The sequence below is a fragment of the Ictidomys tridecemlineatus genome, chromosome 6 (genome assembly GCF_052094955.1).
Source record: "Ictidomys tridecemlineatus isolate mIctTri1 chromosome 6, mIctTri1.hap1, whole genome shotgun sequence".
NCBI lineage: Eukaryota > Metazoa > Chordata > Mammalia > Rodentia > Sciuridae > Ictidomys > Ictidomys tridecemlineatus.
In genome coordinates, this window is record NC_135482.1 from 35,715,775 (window position 1) to 35,733,376 (window position 17,602).

General features: G+C 33.2%; 1 protein-coding gene across 1 annotated transcript in view; it reads right to left on the reverse strand.

The window, feature by feature from the left end:
* Positions 1-17,602, reverse strand: part of Acss3 (acyl-CoA synthetase short chain family member 3) — a 159,110-nt gene that overhangs the window by 54,073 nt on the left and 87,435 nt on the right. Inside the window, exon 8 of the mRNA XM_005337999.5 lies at positions 14,662-14,813. Within this exon, the coding sequence (XP_005338056.2) occupies positions 14,662-14,813 (152 nt within the window). The remainder of the gene's footprint in view (positions 1-14,661; positions 14,814-17,602) is intronic.

A 17,602-nucleotide genomic window follows, 5' to 3' on the forward strand; every position in this document is an offset into this window, starting at 1 on the left:
ATTCCAATTAAAATCCCAATGTTATTCCTTATAGAAATAGAAAAAGCAATCATTAAATTCTTTTGGAAAAATAAGAGACTCAAAACAGCAAAAACAATCCTTAGCAAGAAGAGTGAAGCAGGAGGCATCACAATACCAAACCTTAATCTATACTGGAAAGCTAAAGTAAAAAAAAAGGCTTAGTATTGGCACCAAAACTGACATATAGACCAATGGTACAGAATAGAAGGCACAGAGACAAACCCACATAAATACAGTTATCTCATAATAGACAAAAGAGCCAAAACATACATTGTAAAAAAAAAAAGTAGCCTCTTCAATAAATGGTGCTAGGAGAACTGGAAATCCATATGCAGCAAAATGAAACTAAACCCTTATCTCTCACTATGCACAAAATTCAATTCGAAATGGATCAAGGACCTAGGAATTAGATCAGAGACCTTGAGCCTAATAGAGGAAAAAATAGGCCCAAATCTTCATCACATTGGATTAGGCCTGGATTTCCTTAACAAGATTCCTAAAGTTCAAGAAAGAAAATCAAGAATTAATAAATGGGATGGATTCAAACTAAAAAGGTTCTTCTCAGCAAAAGAAACAATCATGGAAGTGAAGAGAGAGCTCACATTTTGGAACAAATTTTTGCCATATGCATGTCAGATATAGCGCTAGTCTCCAGGATATATAAAGAACTCAAAAGACTTAACACCACCAACAAAACCCCCAAACAACCCAATCAATAAATGGGCTACAGAGCAGAACAGACACTTCTCAGAAGATGTACAATTGATAACAAATATATGAAAAAATGTTCAAGACTTCTAGTAATTGAAGAAATGCAAATCAAAACTACTCTAAGATTTCATCTCACTCCAGTCAGAATGACATTTATCAAGAATGCAAACAACAATGAGTGTTGTCAAGGACGTAGGGGAAACGGCACAATCATATATTGCTGGTGGGACTGCAGATTGGTGTCACCTATGTGGAAAGCATTATGGAGATTCCTTAGAATCTCCAAGGAATGGAACTTGGAAAACTTGGAATGGAGCCACCATTAGACCCAGGTATTCCACTCCTTGGTTTATACTCAAAGGATTTAAAATCAGCATTCTACAGTGATGCAGCCACATCAATATTTATAGCAGCTCAATTCACAATAGCTAAATTGTGGAAGCAAACTAGATGTCCTTCAATAGATGAATGGATAAAGAAACTGTGGTATACATACACAATGCAATATTACTCGGCATTAAAAGAGAATAAAATTATGGCATTTGCATGTAAATGGATGGAATTGAAGAATATCATACTAAACAAAATAAGCCAATACCCCAAAACTGAAGGATGAATGTTCTATCTGATAAGTGGATGCTGATCCATAATGGGGGAGGGCACGGGAAAAATGGAGGTACTTTGATTGGGCAAAGGGGAGGGAGAGATGGGGAGAGCCTATGGAGGGAGGATAGATGGTGAAATGTGATGAATATTATTACCTGAGGTATATGTATGACTGCACATATGGTACAATGATATGTCATGTATAATCAGAGAAATGAAAAGTTGTGCTGCAATTGTATACAATGAATCAAAATGCATTCTGCTGTCATATATATGTAATTAAAAGAAATAAATTAAAAAAGAAAGATTAAAAATTGTATATTGTTTTAAAGATGTATTTTCAAAAAGTTAAATCAGCTATTTTTTATACAGTAATTTGGGTTCTCTGGAGGATAAATTTACCTGAGCTAATTACATGTGTTCTAAATCTGCACTGTGCCATGTGGTAGCTACTATCTACACATGACTATTTCAACTTTAGTTAAAATTTGAGAAAATTTAAAATACCAGTTTCTCAGTGACAATAACTCCATTTTAAGAGTTCAATAATCACATATAGCAAATGCCCATCTTCCTGTAGTCTTCAGTTTTATGGGCAAGTGTTATTTTAGATTATTATTGACTAATTAATAAAATTGTAGATAATAATCTGATGATATTAATACATTGGCAGGAAAATCTGCTTCTAAATCTAAAGTATTAAAATATTTTAAAAAATGATAATATGTAATACCCAGAATAGAAAATTAAATTTTAAAAAAGCAAAAAGGAAAAAATTAATGAGCATAAAACTTAGGCACCTTTCCCCAAGTTTATATTAAATTTAGCACATTTCAAGACTCATATGGGGTTGAAAAGTAAGGGAAAGGCAAACAGGAAAAAAAAATGGATAGATAGTCGAATTAGTTTTAGTACAAAGTAGAAAATAAGTCACATGGAAATAGATAAAAAGCTGAAAACAAATCTGGTGAAGAATGTTCAGGTAATAAAATAGGATCAGAAGGAAATGGACTAAATGAATATTTCTGTCAAGGTCCATCAATTACCAAACAAGCAAATTTATTTTTCACTTGTGCCAACAGATGTTGAATAAAAATAGATTATTCCAGTGATGCCTCATCAACTTCTAATTCACATGACAGATCATCATTATTTTTTGCCAACTAAATTTCTGCAGTTATCTCCATCTTTCCGTCATTCTTGAGTCTTCTTGTACTTGCTTCCCACTCAAATCCACTTTTGAAATATAAAGACATCTGTGGTAATATTACATATGTATTTTCCCCATCAATAGCCAACTAGCACTTCATCCAACAATCTCTCTCAAAGATAGCCAGATAGACTGGAGAAAGTATTTTTAAACAGCACCTTTTGAAAGTATCAGAGAATAAAAGGGACAATGGGCACCTGAGTCATTAAAATATCAAGGAGAAAGCTATATAGAAAAGGAAGCCAGACATTCACTTGCTGATTCCTGTGATGGGACATTTATCAATTGGCAAATTAGTTAAAAAAAAACAAAAACAAAGGAGAAACTAAACAAAAACTGTGTGGCCAGAGGCTCAGAAAATTAACAGAACTTCCAGCCAAAATAGTTTATTGATAAAAGAAAATTATAGGTCAAAAACCAAATGGAAAAAGATATTGTAAAACATCTAGGTGTTCAGCTGAAAGACCTGAAGATGTACTCCCTAACAGTAATGGAAACCTGGAAAGAAACCAGCCCTCTGGAATACTGAAGTCTAGCTTTGAATCAAATAAGCCTCTAATCAGATAGAAGTGATCTGCCCTTATGGTAGCTACTAATATAACTCCACAGAGCAATACCTGTCCCAAACAGGTATTGCTCTGTGGGGCTATAACAACATCCAGAGTCCAAACAGCTTATTTATGGTTTTTTTTTTTTTTTTGGTTTTGTTTTTGTTTTTGTTTTTTTTACAACAATGACACATTGGGAGACAAGACCTTAGGATCAAAGACACAAGAGAAAAATGAAACAGAAAACAAAACAAAACCCACAAAATGTCAGATATTCTGTTTATCCAACATAGATTTCAAAATCACTTTCATGCATTCTTCCACATAAGGTTAGGGTAAAAAAAGACTTCCAAACTCATTTTATAAGGCTAACATAACCATGAAACCACAACCAATGATGGTATATAAAAGGAAAACTAGAAGTAAATGTTGATTATGAGTATGATCTTAACATTTTCCCAACATTAGGAAAAAGGAAAGGAAAATAAGTGTAGCACAGAAGAAGGTAAAGATATCATTATATATTTGCTCAAATCCATAGAATATGTATAATACCTAGAATAAACCTAAATAAACGATGAATTTAGGATTATAATGGTGCACCAATGTAGGTCCATCAATTGTATAGAAGGTGCCAATCAAGTGGGACAGGTTAAAAGTAAAGAAGTTTGCATGTTTTTTTTTTTTGTTTTGGAGGGGTGGGTGTAGGAAGTATATAGGAATGCTGTACTTTCACTATATTTTATCCTAACTTAAAATTTTAGAAGTATAATTTTTTAAAAAAGATCCATAAAATTACAGCAAATTGAATTTGCTATGTTTTAAAAAGAATAAAATACCAACAAAATTGTGCTTTTCCCAATGTAAGGATGTTTTGATACTTGAAAAATCAATCATTATAGTTCACCACATTAACAAATAGCAGAATAATGATGGGGAGAAATCACATAGTCCTCAATCATTGAAGAAAAAACACTTGATAAAATCTTCAATACTAGTAAGGGGAAGAACTCTGCCAATTAACCTGATAGAGTTAATATACAATAAAAACTATGTTAGTAATAAAAAACACTAAAACTCTTTTACATAGTTATGTTGAATGCTTTCTCCATGATAAACTGCATGAGATAAAAATGCACTTCAACACCACTTTATCAAGAGTATACAAAAGGTACACATCAATATAGTAAGAAAAATAAATAAAGCACATAGCAATTTTTATAAGGAGAAAACTTATTCTGTGTATAATACAAACGTACATGAAAACTATGAAATTAATAAGTAACTCAGGCAACACTAACAAAAGGCAGGTCACCATACATATACAGGTAAATGTCCATATAAGAGGATAAAACAATACAATGCATGCAAGACATTCCCAGAGCAAGCCCAAAATCATTAATGTAAGAAATTAAAGTCCTAAATAAATCAAGAGATACACTATAATCAAGAATTGGTATACGTTTGAACATGTAAATTTTCACTGTATCCATCATTAAACGAAACCTGATCCCAAGCAAAATCCCCACCCCACCCCCAACTTAGAGGCTAATTCTATAATCTGTATAGAAATAAAAATGATCTGAGAACAGAGAGTATAATAGAGTGCTTGCCTGGTATATGCAAGGCCCTGTACTTGAGTGCCAGCACCACAATAAATAAATAAATATTAAAAAATAAAACCAAAGAATATTCAAAACAAATATGGAAAACAATCTTGATATTACTAGCAAGATCTGTTATAAATCAACAGCTACAATGACAATGTGAGAGAAACTCAACAAAAAGAATAGTCAAGAAACAAACAAGAACAAGTGGATACTATCAAGATCACCATTTCAATAAACAGAAATCAAATAACTGGATAACATAATGAAAAAAAAGTAGCTCACCCCTTACTTTACATTGAACACAGAAATCAATTCCCTATAGATTATATTTCTCGGTATGAGAGATGAACCAATAAGATTTCTAGGAAATGACATAGAAAGTTCTGACCTTTGAGTGGGTGAAATGTTTTAAATAGGGCATGAAAACACTAGCATTAATGAAAATATTGATGAAATGGACATTTTTTATATATCAAAATTCACTATGAAGACGGTGAAAGGGAAATTCAAACCAAAAGTTAGACAAGATTGTAATACAGTCAGTAAAGAACTTGGCTCTGAAACAAAAAATACATACAAATTAGCAATAAAGGGAAAGTAAAAACTGTCAAAGACATGGATAAACACTCCATAGAAGAGGATCTTCAAATGTCCAATAAAATATGAAAAAAAAATTAATCTCATTAAAATTCTGACATTCAAATCAGACAATACTGAGATTTCATCCCATTAAAATTCTGGCATGCAAATTGAATGATAATAAGATACTGCCACATGATGATCAGAATGGCCAAATTTTAATACTGACAATATCATGTTTGGAGAAGATTTGGAAACTAAAATTATTTTACACTGCAAATCAGTATGTAATTTAGTGGAACAACTTTGGAAAACTGACATACTTTGTAATACAGTCATTAAATCTTAGTGATATGTTTGTGTGTGTGTGTGTGTGTGTGTGTGTGTGTGTATACACATATAAAATATGTATGTATGTATACCAAAAAGACCAGGTACTGATTTTGGAAACAACCCATGTCATTCAACTGTTTATCTCTTTGTAGAAAGCAGATGGTGTGTGAGGCACAGTGGTGCATGCCTGTAATCCCAGTGGCACGGGAGGGGGAGGCAAGAGGATCATGAGTTCAAAGCCAGCCTCAGCAATTTAGCGAGGCGCTAAGCAACTCAGTGAGACCCTGTCTCTAATAAAATACAAAATAGGGCTGGGCATATGGCTCAGTGGCCGAGTGCCCCTGAGTTTAATTCCTAGAACCCCCCCCCCCCAAAAAAAGTAGGGGCTAGGGTGGTTGGGGCAGGTCAAATAGCAAAAATATTGGTCAAAGGATACAAAATTTCAATTAAATAGGAAGAATAAGCTCAAGAGATCTGTTGTACAATATGATGACAGTAGTATTATATTATGTTCTTGATAATGCTAAAATAATGGATTTAAAATGTTCTTACCAGGAAAAAATATGACAACCATGTGAGGTAAAATATGTTAAATAGCTAGATTTAGTCATTTCACAATATACATCTATTCCAAAACATTATGTTGTACACCATAAATATATACAACTTTATGTGCCAATTAAAACGATTACTATTTAAAGATTATGGAATTGCAAAATACATAATTAAACTGATGTATTTGGGAAATTTTGAACTTCATGGATTTTAATGTTCCTATCTCAAGACTTGAGAATTTTTCAGCAACTTGTTCACTAAATTAAACATTATCTTTCTCTGTCCCTTATCCTTTTCAAATCCCATGATGTGAATATTTGTTTGCTTAATGCTGTCCAAAGTCCATTCTTATTTTCCTTCTGAATCTTTTCAATAGGACTATCTTCAAGTTCCTATGCACTCTCTTCTTATTTGTCTGCTGTTGAAGGTCTTAATTGTATTTTCTATTTAATTAATTGAATTCTTCAGCTTTATGAACTGAGGCTTTTTTTTTTTTTATGAGATCTACCTCATCATTGAATTTCACAAATCATGAGTCTTTTTTTTTTTTTTTTTTTTGGTACCAGGGATTGAACTCAGGGGTATCAGCCACTAAGCCACATCCCCACCCCTATTTTGTATTTTATTTAGAGACAGGATCTCACTGAGTTGCTTAGCACCTCACTTTTGCTGAGGCTATCTTTGAACTCATGATCTTCCGGCTTCAGCCTCCTGAGCCACTGGGATTACAGGCATGTGCCACCACGCCTGGCATGAATCATTTTCTTGATGTCATCAAATTGTGTCTGTATTCTCCTATATTTTTGCTGAGTTTTCTTAAGATCATTGTTTGAATTCATTTTTAGATAGTTCATAAATTTCTATTTCTTTGTTGGTTCTGACATGCTTTATGGCCATTCATAGCAGTACTAGGATCCAAGGCACTGGTACTTAAAAGGGTTGGATTCAGGATCTTACAAAACTACTGCAGTACCTGTAACTTGAGTGGCAGGCTCACCCTCTTGCAAACTGAATACTGTTCTCCCACTAAGCTGGTGTGAGGGAGATCTCAGCAGCTCATGCCAAGTGACTGTGACACAGCTGTGGCTCTGACCCTGGAAAGTAGAACACAGTATACTGCCAGATGTGGCTTCAGAGAAAAAGAGGTCCTCTAGATGCAGAGACCTGGGAACAGTGCATCGCTGCAATTCAGGACTTTTAACCTACTAGTTACGTTGGGTGCTCAAACTCTGGGGAATGAAGACCCATGCAGTATGGATTCTGGACCCTGGGATGGTAGAGGAACAGGTGGTAAGAAACAGCAGTGTGATGACTCCTCTCCAGAAAGGCAGTGTCTCAGTATTCAGACTTCAGTAGGCTAGTCCAGATTTAGGCAGGTGTGGCTCTGTGGCTATTCTGCCTAGAGTGAGTTCATTCTCCATTTCCAAAATGGTACAGAGCAATAGTAACAGAGGCCACAAGAGGGGTCCAGTGGTGGGGTGGGGTAGAGTTTGGCTCCTTCTCTGGGGGATATCTCAGAGGGAGGACTCTAGAAATTTTCCTCAGCTGGGATCAGAGGCTATAAGAACTATGTGGGAGTCTCTAATAGTGATTTGTTTTTTTTTTTTTTAATTTTTTATTTTTTATATTGGTTGTTCACAACATTACAAAGCTCTTGACATATCATATTTCATACATTAGATTGAAGTGGGTTATGAACTCCCAATTTTACCCCAAATGCAGATTGCAGAATCATGTCGGTTATACATCCACAATTTTACATAATGCCCAAATAGTAATTGTTGTATTCTGCATTTGTATGAGTGTCCATGGTGGTGATGGAGGCTAGGGGGTCCTCTTGCTTATGTTTTCGCTACAGGGAGAGATCTAATCCCGACTTGGGGAATGGAACAGCAGAAGTAAAGCCTTCGTTTTCCTTCTCTTTGTGGCCACACTAGGCTTTTGAACTCTGCAAGAGTTCTGATGCTTTGCTTCTCTCTACTGCTCTACATTAGTTATTTTGGTTAAAATGTGCTGTATTTATTCATTGTTTGAGGCTTTACTCCTTCGACTAGACACTAAAGCAATTGCCTAAGGGTTTTTTTAATATTTATTTTTTAGTTGTAGTTGGACACATATGTATTTCACTTTCTTATGTGGTGCTGAGGACCGAACCCAAGGTCTTGCACATGCGAGGCAAGCGCTCTACCACTGAGCCCCAGCTGCTGTTTTTAATTTAGTTTTCAAATAAGACTTTAGAAACTTCTAGAATATTTTTCACACAAAAGTTTTTTGTCATTTTAACTCCTTCATATTAATGTAGGTTGGTACAGAGGCTCAATATTACTAGGTATTTCCAATTTACTCCCTCAAATAGCAGTGTAACAACAATCCTGAAGCTTCATATCCTTTCTAGTTTGTGTTATTGGTAGGTATTTTACTTTTTGCCTTTATCATGGGAATAAAATGATATTTCATTTACATTTACATTTTCTTCTGTATTAGTCAGAATGGAGATTTCTTGATATTTTATACTATTCTAGTATCCTTCTCCGTGAACTGTCACTTGCCATTTGTCTATTACATTGTCTATTTTCTTAGTGACTTGTGACAGTCTTTATATATTTTGTGTCCTAATTCCTTCATGGTTATATATGTTAGAAATATATTTTCTCAGTGTATAATTTGTTTTTCAGTTTAATTTATTTTTTGGTAGACAATTATTCATTTTAACATGGTCAAACTTCATCAATATTTTTCTTAATGATTTCTAATTTATGCTTAATTACTCCCTGTGAGAGAAATATTAAAATATCCATCTATTATTTCTACTGAAAATATTCTTTGTTTTATGCTTTTAGTGTCTTTTATCCAGCTGAAATTTATTTTTGTGTATGATATGGCAGGAAACTATTTTTTTTCCTCTATACATTACCAGATGTCCCAGCAATATTTATTTTAAAATCTATTCTTATACTCATCTGTTAAGCCACTCCTTCCATAAGTTAGTTTACATAGCAGTATGAACATTTATTCCAACTGCTACTTGTAGATTTCTGCTCCACCAGTGTCTTAAGAAAAAGAATTGTATAATAAACCTCTGCCTCTGATAGAGCATAACTTCCAGTCCACATCCACCCAAGTCTAATAGTTGTCTATACTTTCCCTCTGTACATAGCAAAGACTATCACACTACCTTCCAATAAAGTCCTCCCTGCAATTTTGTTACTATTATTTATCATATTACTTTTACCTCATAATTAAACACAACCTCCCATCATAATTACATAGAAAATTATCACATAAAATCAGCAACAAAAAAATTATCTTTTATTTACCATGGCTTGTTTTTGTACCCTACTCTGTCCTCTTCCATGTAATTTTTTTATGAAATTCTTTGAATTTTAAGTTTTCTTAAATTTTTCCATATATTTTTTCCTCAATTTTTAATAAAGAATTTTTTGCTTGAGAATTATTCTCCCTAAATACTCTAAAGATCTTACACCATTGTCTCTTACCCTATCTATTGGCATCAGTTTGAAATTCCTCTTTGGTGATCTGTCAAGTCTCTCTGGTAGTTTATTAGATTTTCTCTATAGCTTCAGTTGGTGTTCTGAAATTTAAAATGACATGCCAAAGTGAATTTGCTTTTCTTTAACTTGCTTGGAGAGCACTTTCTATCTGTAATCCATGTCCTTCTTCAATTCTGTTAACACTCTCAATGGCTCTTTGAGTATCTTTTTAAAATTATTATTATTATTATTATTAATTTTAATAATCCTGTCATTCTTTTCCTCTGAAATTCCTATTAGAAACATTTTTCACTTCTTATTCTTCTTTTGGGTTTTTTACTTCCTCTCTGTATATGTCACATTCTGGAAAATTTCCTCTACATCATCCAGTTTTTATTAGATTCTTTGGTTGTATCCTTATGTTTATTGTATTGCTTAGCTTATACCATCAATTGCATTTTATTTTGTTTTTATAACTATTTTATTTTTACTATTTTGTGGAAAAGTTATTATTTGTGACCTTGATCATCCTTAACATGCTTCAAATTTGAATTGACAATACTATCAAATTTGAATTGACAATACTATCAAATTTGAATTGACAATACTATCAAATTTGAATTGACAATATTATAAACATTTCCCCTGAAATTAACCCATGTTCTAACTGTTGACTTTGTTAGATTTAGATTTCTTTATATGTTTTGGAATTTTATTTTTCAGACTATTTTTAAAAAAAAATAGTTTTTTTGTTTTATTTTTATCACTCAGACTCTCTCCCATGCTCATCTTTTCTTTCCAATAGGTCCATGCACAATATAACTGCTCCCTAGATGTCCTGTGGTAAAATGGTAATCCAAAATTCTTAAGCCATAGTGATCTATGAATATCATAGATCTGCTCTGGGATAACAGGTGGATAGTTCTGTTCAATCTCCAGTTCCTGGGATGTTCCTTGTCTCATTCAGATCCCCTAGACCAAAGTCTCAGAAAACAACTAACCACATGTTTTCCTAGCCTCCTTCAAGCATGGGGAGTAACAGTCAGACTATCTTCAAGCACTTAGCAGTCTCTTTTCATTTGTTTGTTTTGGGTACCAGGGATTGAACCCAGGCATGCTTAACCACTGAGCCACATCCACAGCCATTATTATTATTATTATTATTATTATTATCATAATCATCATCATCATCATTATCATTAATGAGTTTCTGAAGCTGGCTTTGAGATTGTGATCCTCCTGTTTTAGCCGGAATTACAGGCAAGTGCCACATACCTGGCTTGAGCAGGCTCTTTTCCTGTACTCAGATTGGGGATGCTGAATCCCTATGGTTCTGACAATGCCTGCTTGTACTCAAAACAAGCCTCTGCCTTCAGCCAACTCACTGCTTTGCACACCTATTCCTTTCCTAGTCCCAGAAATGTTTACCTCACCTTTTAAGCTCATCTCTGATGTTCTGTTTTTTCTCTTTCATATTATCTCCCATCAGTAGGTAATTGGAAAAGAAGGGAAGCATCAAAGTTAAGTTGCCATGAAATCTCAAATGAAAATCCCAGCATTGGATTTTTTCTAACTTAATTAAAATTGAACTAGAAGAACATAGGAAAATAAATCACTGTGATGTAATGAAAAGCAGTGGTGAATTGGAAAACAGAAGATAATAATACTAATTAAGACTTAGTCTTTGTTAAGAACTGTTTCAAGCGCCTGGACCATGCCCCCTTTGATTTTCATTAGGCCCTTGAGCTATTATTAACCTTATGTTCCAAAGAGTGTCAACAAAATCCCTTCAGAGTGGACTGGAGTTATGGCTCAGAGCACTTGCCTGGCATGTATGAGGCACTGGGTTTGATTTTCAACACCACATATAAATAAATAAAGAAAACAAAAGTCCATTGACAACTAAAATATATGTATTACATATAAAATTAAAAAAAAATAAATCCCTGCAGAATAGAGTGATTATGTAATTTTCCTAAGGTTACAAGGCTACTAAACCATAGATCTGACATGAATGAATCTAACTCTAGGATGAGAATGTATACAACATGGTACTGCCTAGGCCCAATTTTGCCTGGGATCATTTTGTAATCCCAGGAATGTTATGTGACCTCTATGTGACAGTTTTCTCATCAGTGAAATAAGACAGTGATAGTTAATGACTTTGAGCTAGTTTTCCAAATTCTAGTCACCTATGATATTATGCTAAAACAAGTAAATAACTCAGTTTAGCTCCCTATTTCAGGTTATACTCATAAACTTGTTTTGGGAACCAAAATGTCTGGCAAATGTCCAGATTTATTTAAACACAATATTTTAATGAGATATGTAACATATTTGAAAAGAAAACTTCATCCTCTGGAATTCTGGATAACAGAAGAAAGACGTAAACTGAAAATCAAGAGTCCACAATTAGTGAATGTTGACTCAGTAAGTATGAAATACCTTGAAAATAAACTCAATACTAAAAGTATAGCTTTATGAGAAGATGAGCTCTTCTTTTCTATTATTCAGTCTCTAATCCAACTTCATTTTATTGGCCCTCAGTTTCCTTGTTTTCAAAATAAAATAGATGTTCAAGATCCCTACTGTTTCTTAACAAGTAAGAATTTACTGAAGTAGTTCAGTGGTGGCATTATTTGAATAGACCAAAAACATGAAAGGCAAAATATACTACTATGATTAAATGAGACAACAAATTTTATCTGGCATATTGTAGGTGATCAGTAAGGGTTTTCATTTACTAATAATAGCAATTTGAATAGGTTGAGGGTGTTTGTGGATTAAAAAATCCAAATATGTTAAATATTTTAAAGTATCTATGAAAAACAGATGTACAAGTAATATTCTATTGTGTGTGTGTGTGTGTGTGTGTGTGTGTGTGTGTATATATCACATTATTTTTCCACTCATCTTTTGAAGGGCATCTAGATTGGTTCCATAGTTCAGCTATTATGGATTGAACGGCTATAAACCTTGATGTGGCAGCATCACTGTAGTATGCTGATTTTAAATCCTTTGGATCTAAACCATGGAGGGGGGAATCTGGGTCAAATGGTGGTTCCATTCCAACTTTTCTGAGGAATCTCCATACTCCTTTTCATAATGGTTGCTACAATTTATAGTCTCACCAGCAATGTATGAGTGTACCTTTTTCCCTACATCCTCGCCAACACTTATTGTTGCTTGTATTCTTGATAATTGCTATTCAGACTAGAGTGAGATGAAATCGTAAGAGTAGTTTTAGAATGAAATTATGGCATTTTCTGGTAAATGGATGGAGCTGGAGAATATCATGCTAAGCCAAATAAGCCAATCCCCAGAAACCAAAGGCTGAATGTTTTCTCCAATATGCAGATGCTAATTCACAATAATGAAAGTGGGGTCTAGGGAAGAATAGAGGTACTTTGGAATGAAGGAAGGAAAGAGGGTAGGGTTAAGAAGGTCAGTGAAATGAAGTGGACATTATTACCCTATGTGCATATATGACTACACAACCAGTGTGATTCTACATCATGTACAATCAGAAGAATGAGAAATTATACTCCACTTATGTATGATATGTCAGAATGCATTCTATTGCCATATATAAGTAATTAGAACAAAAAAATAGATGCATAAAACATGATGAATAACTTAGGTACCTAGAGACAGATGCCATAATAGGGGAAATTTCTTGCCATTTTGCAAAAAAACCAATCTCATACTCATGTCTCCATGTATACATTTAAAGAGTAATGATTTAGGGACCATTCAGTATTGTGTGAAGGATAAGATCTAGAAACCAAATACAAACAGGAAAACTAGAGGAAATAAATGTGAGACCTTAGCTGGCTGGTAATGCAACTTTACACTCATAGTTAGGGTGTTAATAAAGACACAGTGGAAGGAACTAAAAATCACATTTTTTTTCCTAAACCCTGGAATTGTCTCAAGGGATATGGACTGTATACATTCTAAGTTGTTTTTGTTGAAATCTATTTTTTCTATATTGACGTGAAGGAAAAGAAATTGAAATGCACTAGACTAAGGAACAATACAAAAGAATGAGTAAAATACTATAATGGAAGATTCATTTTATGGACACCTTCCTATATTAACAAAATAAGGAAGTAAGGAGGTCCACTGTCCAATGTAATCTTAGGCAATTTCATGCCTATTTTTGAAACATAAAAAAAAGAAATAAGCTAATGACCCTGCTAAAGTTGGAAGCTTGCTTATATATGCAATTGAATGTATTATAATCTAGTTTAACTCCCTTGGGAAATTGCAATGTAAAATTCAAATATTCTGGCATTTAACTTTAAAAAAATTCAGACCACCTTACCTCAAGCCCATTTTTTAAATTCAAGAAACTACAAAATCTTTTATTTTTGACAGCAGTGACCTACATCAAAAAGTTCAATGAGAACTGATGTTGGAAAATGCCTTGAAGATATAAATTGCTATAATTACTTTGAATATACATATCATTAAACTAAAACAGATGTCAATAAACTAGCACAAAAATATCTAAACTATTCACATCACATTACTACAAAACAAAAGTAAAAAATAATTTCCTTCACTCTTTCCACAAATGTAATTTGGACTCTAGATTTTCTCATTTTATCTGTATACATGAATTCAAATAATATTTCCTTCCATTTAAACCAATCTACTTTCAAAAGAGAGTCAGATGCTGAAATGACATGTATTTGAAGTCATAATCAGCATTTTACTTCTGATGGAACATAGAAACAGGAGAGTTTACATAAAGAAATGTATTGGTAAGATATGAACTGAAATACACAAGATCTAGTATTTTTAAAACTCTACAGTATAGTTAACATTACAAGTATTTCAAAGTAATATTAAAAAAAAAAGCCAATCTTCAGATTCAGAATTTTTGACTGTCCCCATAGAAGTACTACAGTACTACGAAAAAAACATAATGTTCTGTTATTCATTTTGATTGCAGTTTTTAATGTAATTTGCCCTGTGCATCCCTACTTCACCTTGTCAGAGAGTACTGCTTCCCCAAGGCTGCCCCAGGGTCCTGTTGACGGATTGCTCTAATTGCAGTCGGTGCTGTAAACAAGGCAGCCACTCCATGCTCAGCAAGCACACGGAAATAAGCGCCAGCATCTGGTGTTCCCACAGGCTTCCCCTACAATGAGATTCATTTAAAATGTCACTGGGTAAAATGTCTCATATTTCATTGACAGTTCAATACTTACACATTTAACACAGCAATATTAACAAAGCGAGGTGCTCAACAAATCTTAGTTTTAAAATATTCCCATGTTCTATCATAAATAAAACAAAACAAATGCCCAGATATCAAAAAGGCTGTTTGCTCCCTTCCAACATCCTAAAAGCTTTCAAGTCGTAGTTTTTCCTCTCTCACATTTTGAAAGACGAAGCACGAGGAATATATATCATATTCGAATTAAGAAAATAAGATTCCTTCTATTTTTGCCAAGAAATTAAATATATTGCTTTTGTGTGGTAGGCTAAATGAGAAAATTTGGTCATTATTCTACCATTAACAAGTTTTTTCATGATCACTATTAAAAGTGACAATAGCAATTTTCAATCATTTGAGAAAGCAGAAATCTGAAATCACAGTGATTCCTGAGCAGTGACCTTTTCAATTAAATGTCTCTCTCCAAGGAAATAACTCAATGCATTTTTAAAAAAATCCCCTGAGATATCCCAAACTGCATGTTTTCCAAAGCTTCAAAGTGAAATTATGCATGTTCAACAGAAAAATCATGTACTAATTAATATATAACAATTTTGGTAAATTATACAATTCAAAAAGCACAAAACATTTGAATTGATGTTACTCCAAAGAGAAAAATAAGCAAGTTATTGAAATAAATGGATAACTATAAATATCCCAAATGACTCATAAAATCTATCTTGGCTCAGCTATATAACTTTCTTCAATCCCTTCTCATTGCTGTTTCTTCCTATGATTCTAAAGCAAGGTGCTCGGAATGCTAATATACATTATTTGAAAATATATGAATATTTCACAATGAAAGTCTTGTGGAATAGGTTGAAATAAGCAAAGGAAGAGAGGTTTCTTATCATTTCTTAAGCCTTGAAAGTCTCAATATATATCAGCATTTTCCAAGAGATGGGGAACAATATATTGTATTTCCTGAAATTTTTTGACCAAACCACCCATCCAAGCTTCCATGGATCTTCTGTTCTGGAAAACACACACAGGAAACTGAACCATGGCAAAAAGGAATGAATTGAATTTGCTAGAAGCAAAGTCAGAGATCTCCCCAAACAGAGGCTGATTAATGAACAGATAATAAATATTAGGTCGAGAATAGCTAGTCTATGGATTCAATATCCACTTCTAATTGGGTTTTTGATAAGGCACTATTTTTATTTTAATTTTTAAATGATTGACCTTATTACTCCTCTAAAAAAATAACCTCTTTATGTCTTTTTTAATAACTCTAATGCTTTCTCTCTTGTTCTTTTAATACCAGAAAGTATTTGTTGCAAATAAAAATCGATTTTTATTATCATAACAATCAAAAAGCACTTGATTTCAATTTATTTCATTACTATTTCACTTGGATCAACACATTCAAACAGTATAAAATCTGCCAGTTACAATCTGGCAACACATGTACATAATTTGACTCACAAATTCTAAAGGCTTAAGCACATCAGTCAGAAATGATTGAGCAACTCATGCTTTCTAACAAAGTAAGGTGCATATTTGACTTTTACCTTTGTGTTTTAGGCACCAATCAGTCCCCACAGTAGTGGATTGTGACTTGAGAAATTAACTGTCACCTACATAACACTGATTGTTAAAAAGCTTTATGTAATTTACTTGTCCCGTCTATATTTCCAGTTTCTTGCCTGCTAAATAAGAATAAATCACTTTGCCAATATCTCCTCAATAAGCTGACAGCACTGAGGTAATATTTTTAAATAGCTTGACCTCCACTGAAGGAAGAAACTCTATGACCAGTTGAAACTGAATTCTATCCACTCTGACGCCAGTTTCATGGGACAACGATACTAAAAGCTAATGTGTCAACATGAAAAGTGTTGTACCATGTAAGACAACCTGCATAGAAGACAATTTATCTTAGTGTCTTCAATTAACTGTGTCTAATGATAACAAAAATGATGAATTAAGTATTAGAAATATTACTTTAAAACTATACCACAATTTTAGGGGCTAGGGTTGTAGCTCAGTGGTTGACCGCTTGCCTTGCATGCATGAGCCACTGGGTTTCATCCTCAGTACCACATAAAAAAATTAAAAAATAAAATAAATAAATATATATATATATATATATATATTTTAAAATAGTTTATTTAAAAAACTATACCATAATTTAAATAAATATTATAGGATTATAACTACTATTGCAATTCTGACCCTATACTAAACAAATCTTATATTTTTTTGAGCATAGAAATCATAACAGAATTACTATCAGGATGCTAAGGAAGTGATGCATAAAACCTCATCATATTCCTTTATAAATTAGTCAAACTCGAGTTATGGTTGTTTTCCATTTTATTGTGCTTTCCCCAGTAGACACTTCAATGTTACAATTAAAATGTTTCCCTGTTTTTACATTATTTTAATATGTATACGTTCTATTTTGTTTTCTTAAATTCTATTTGATCTCAAATTTGATCAAAACAAAATTATAATGATAAAGAAATTTCCTTTTCTAAAAATATCCTGCTGATTAACGTAAGTCTTAAGTCCTGGTAACATGAGGCAGAACAGAACAAGAGCTTTTATTCAAGTTATGATAAAGTAGATGGTGCTTACATATTCTTTCATGTAGTAAATATTCATTTATTATGTAGTATGAGCTGCATAATGTTCTAAATTCTGGGAACAATTTTATGAATAAGCCAGGTAAGGTGCTGAAACGCTAATAGACCTATGATCTGGAA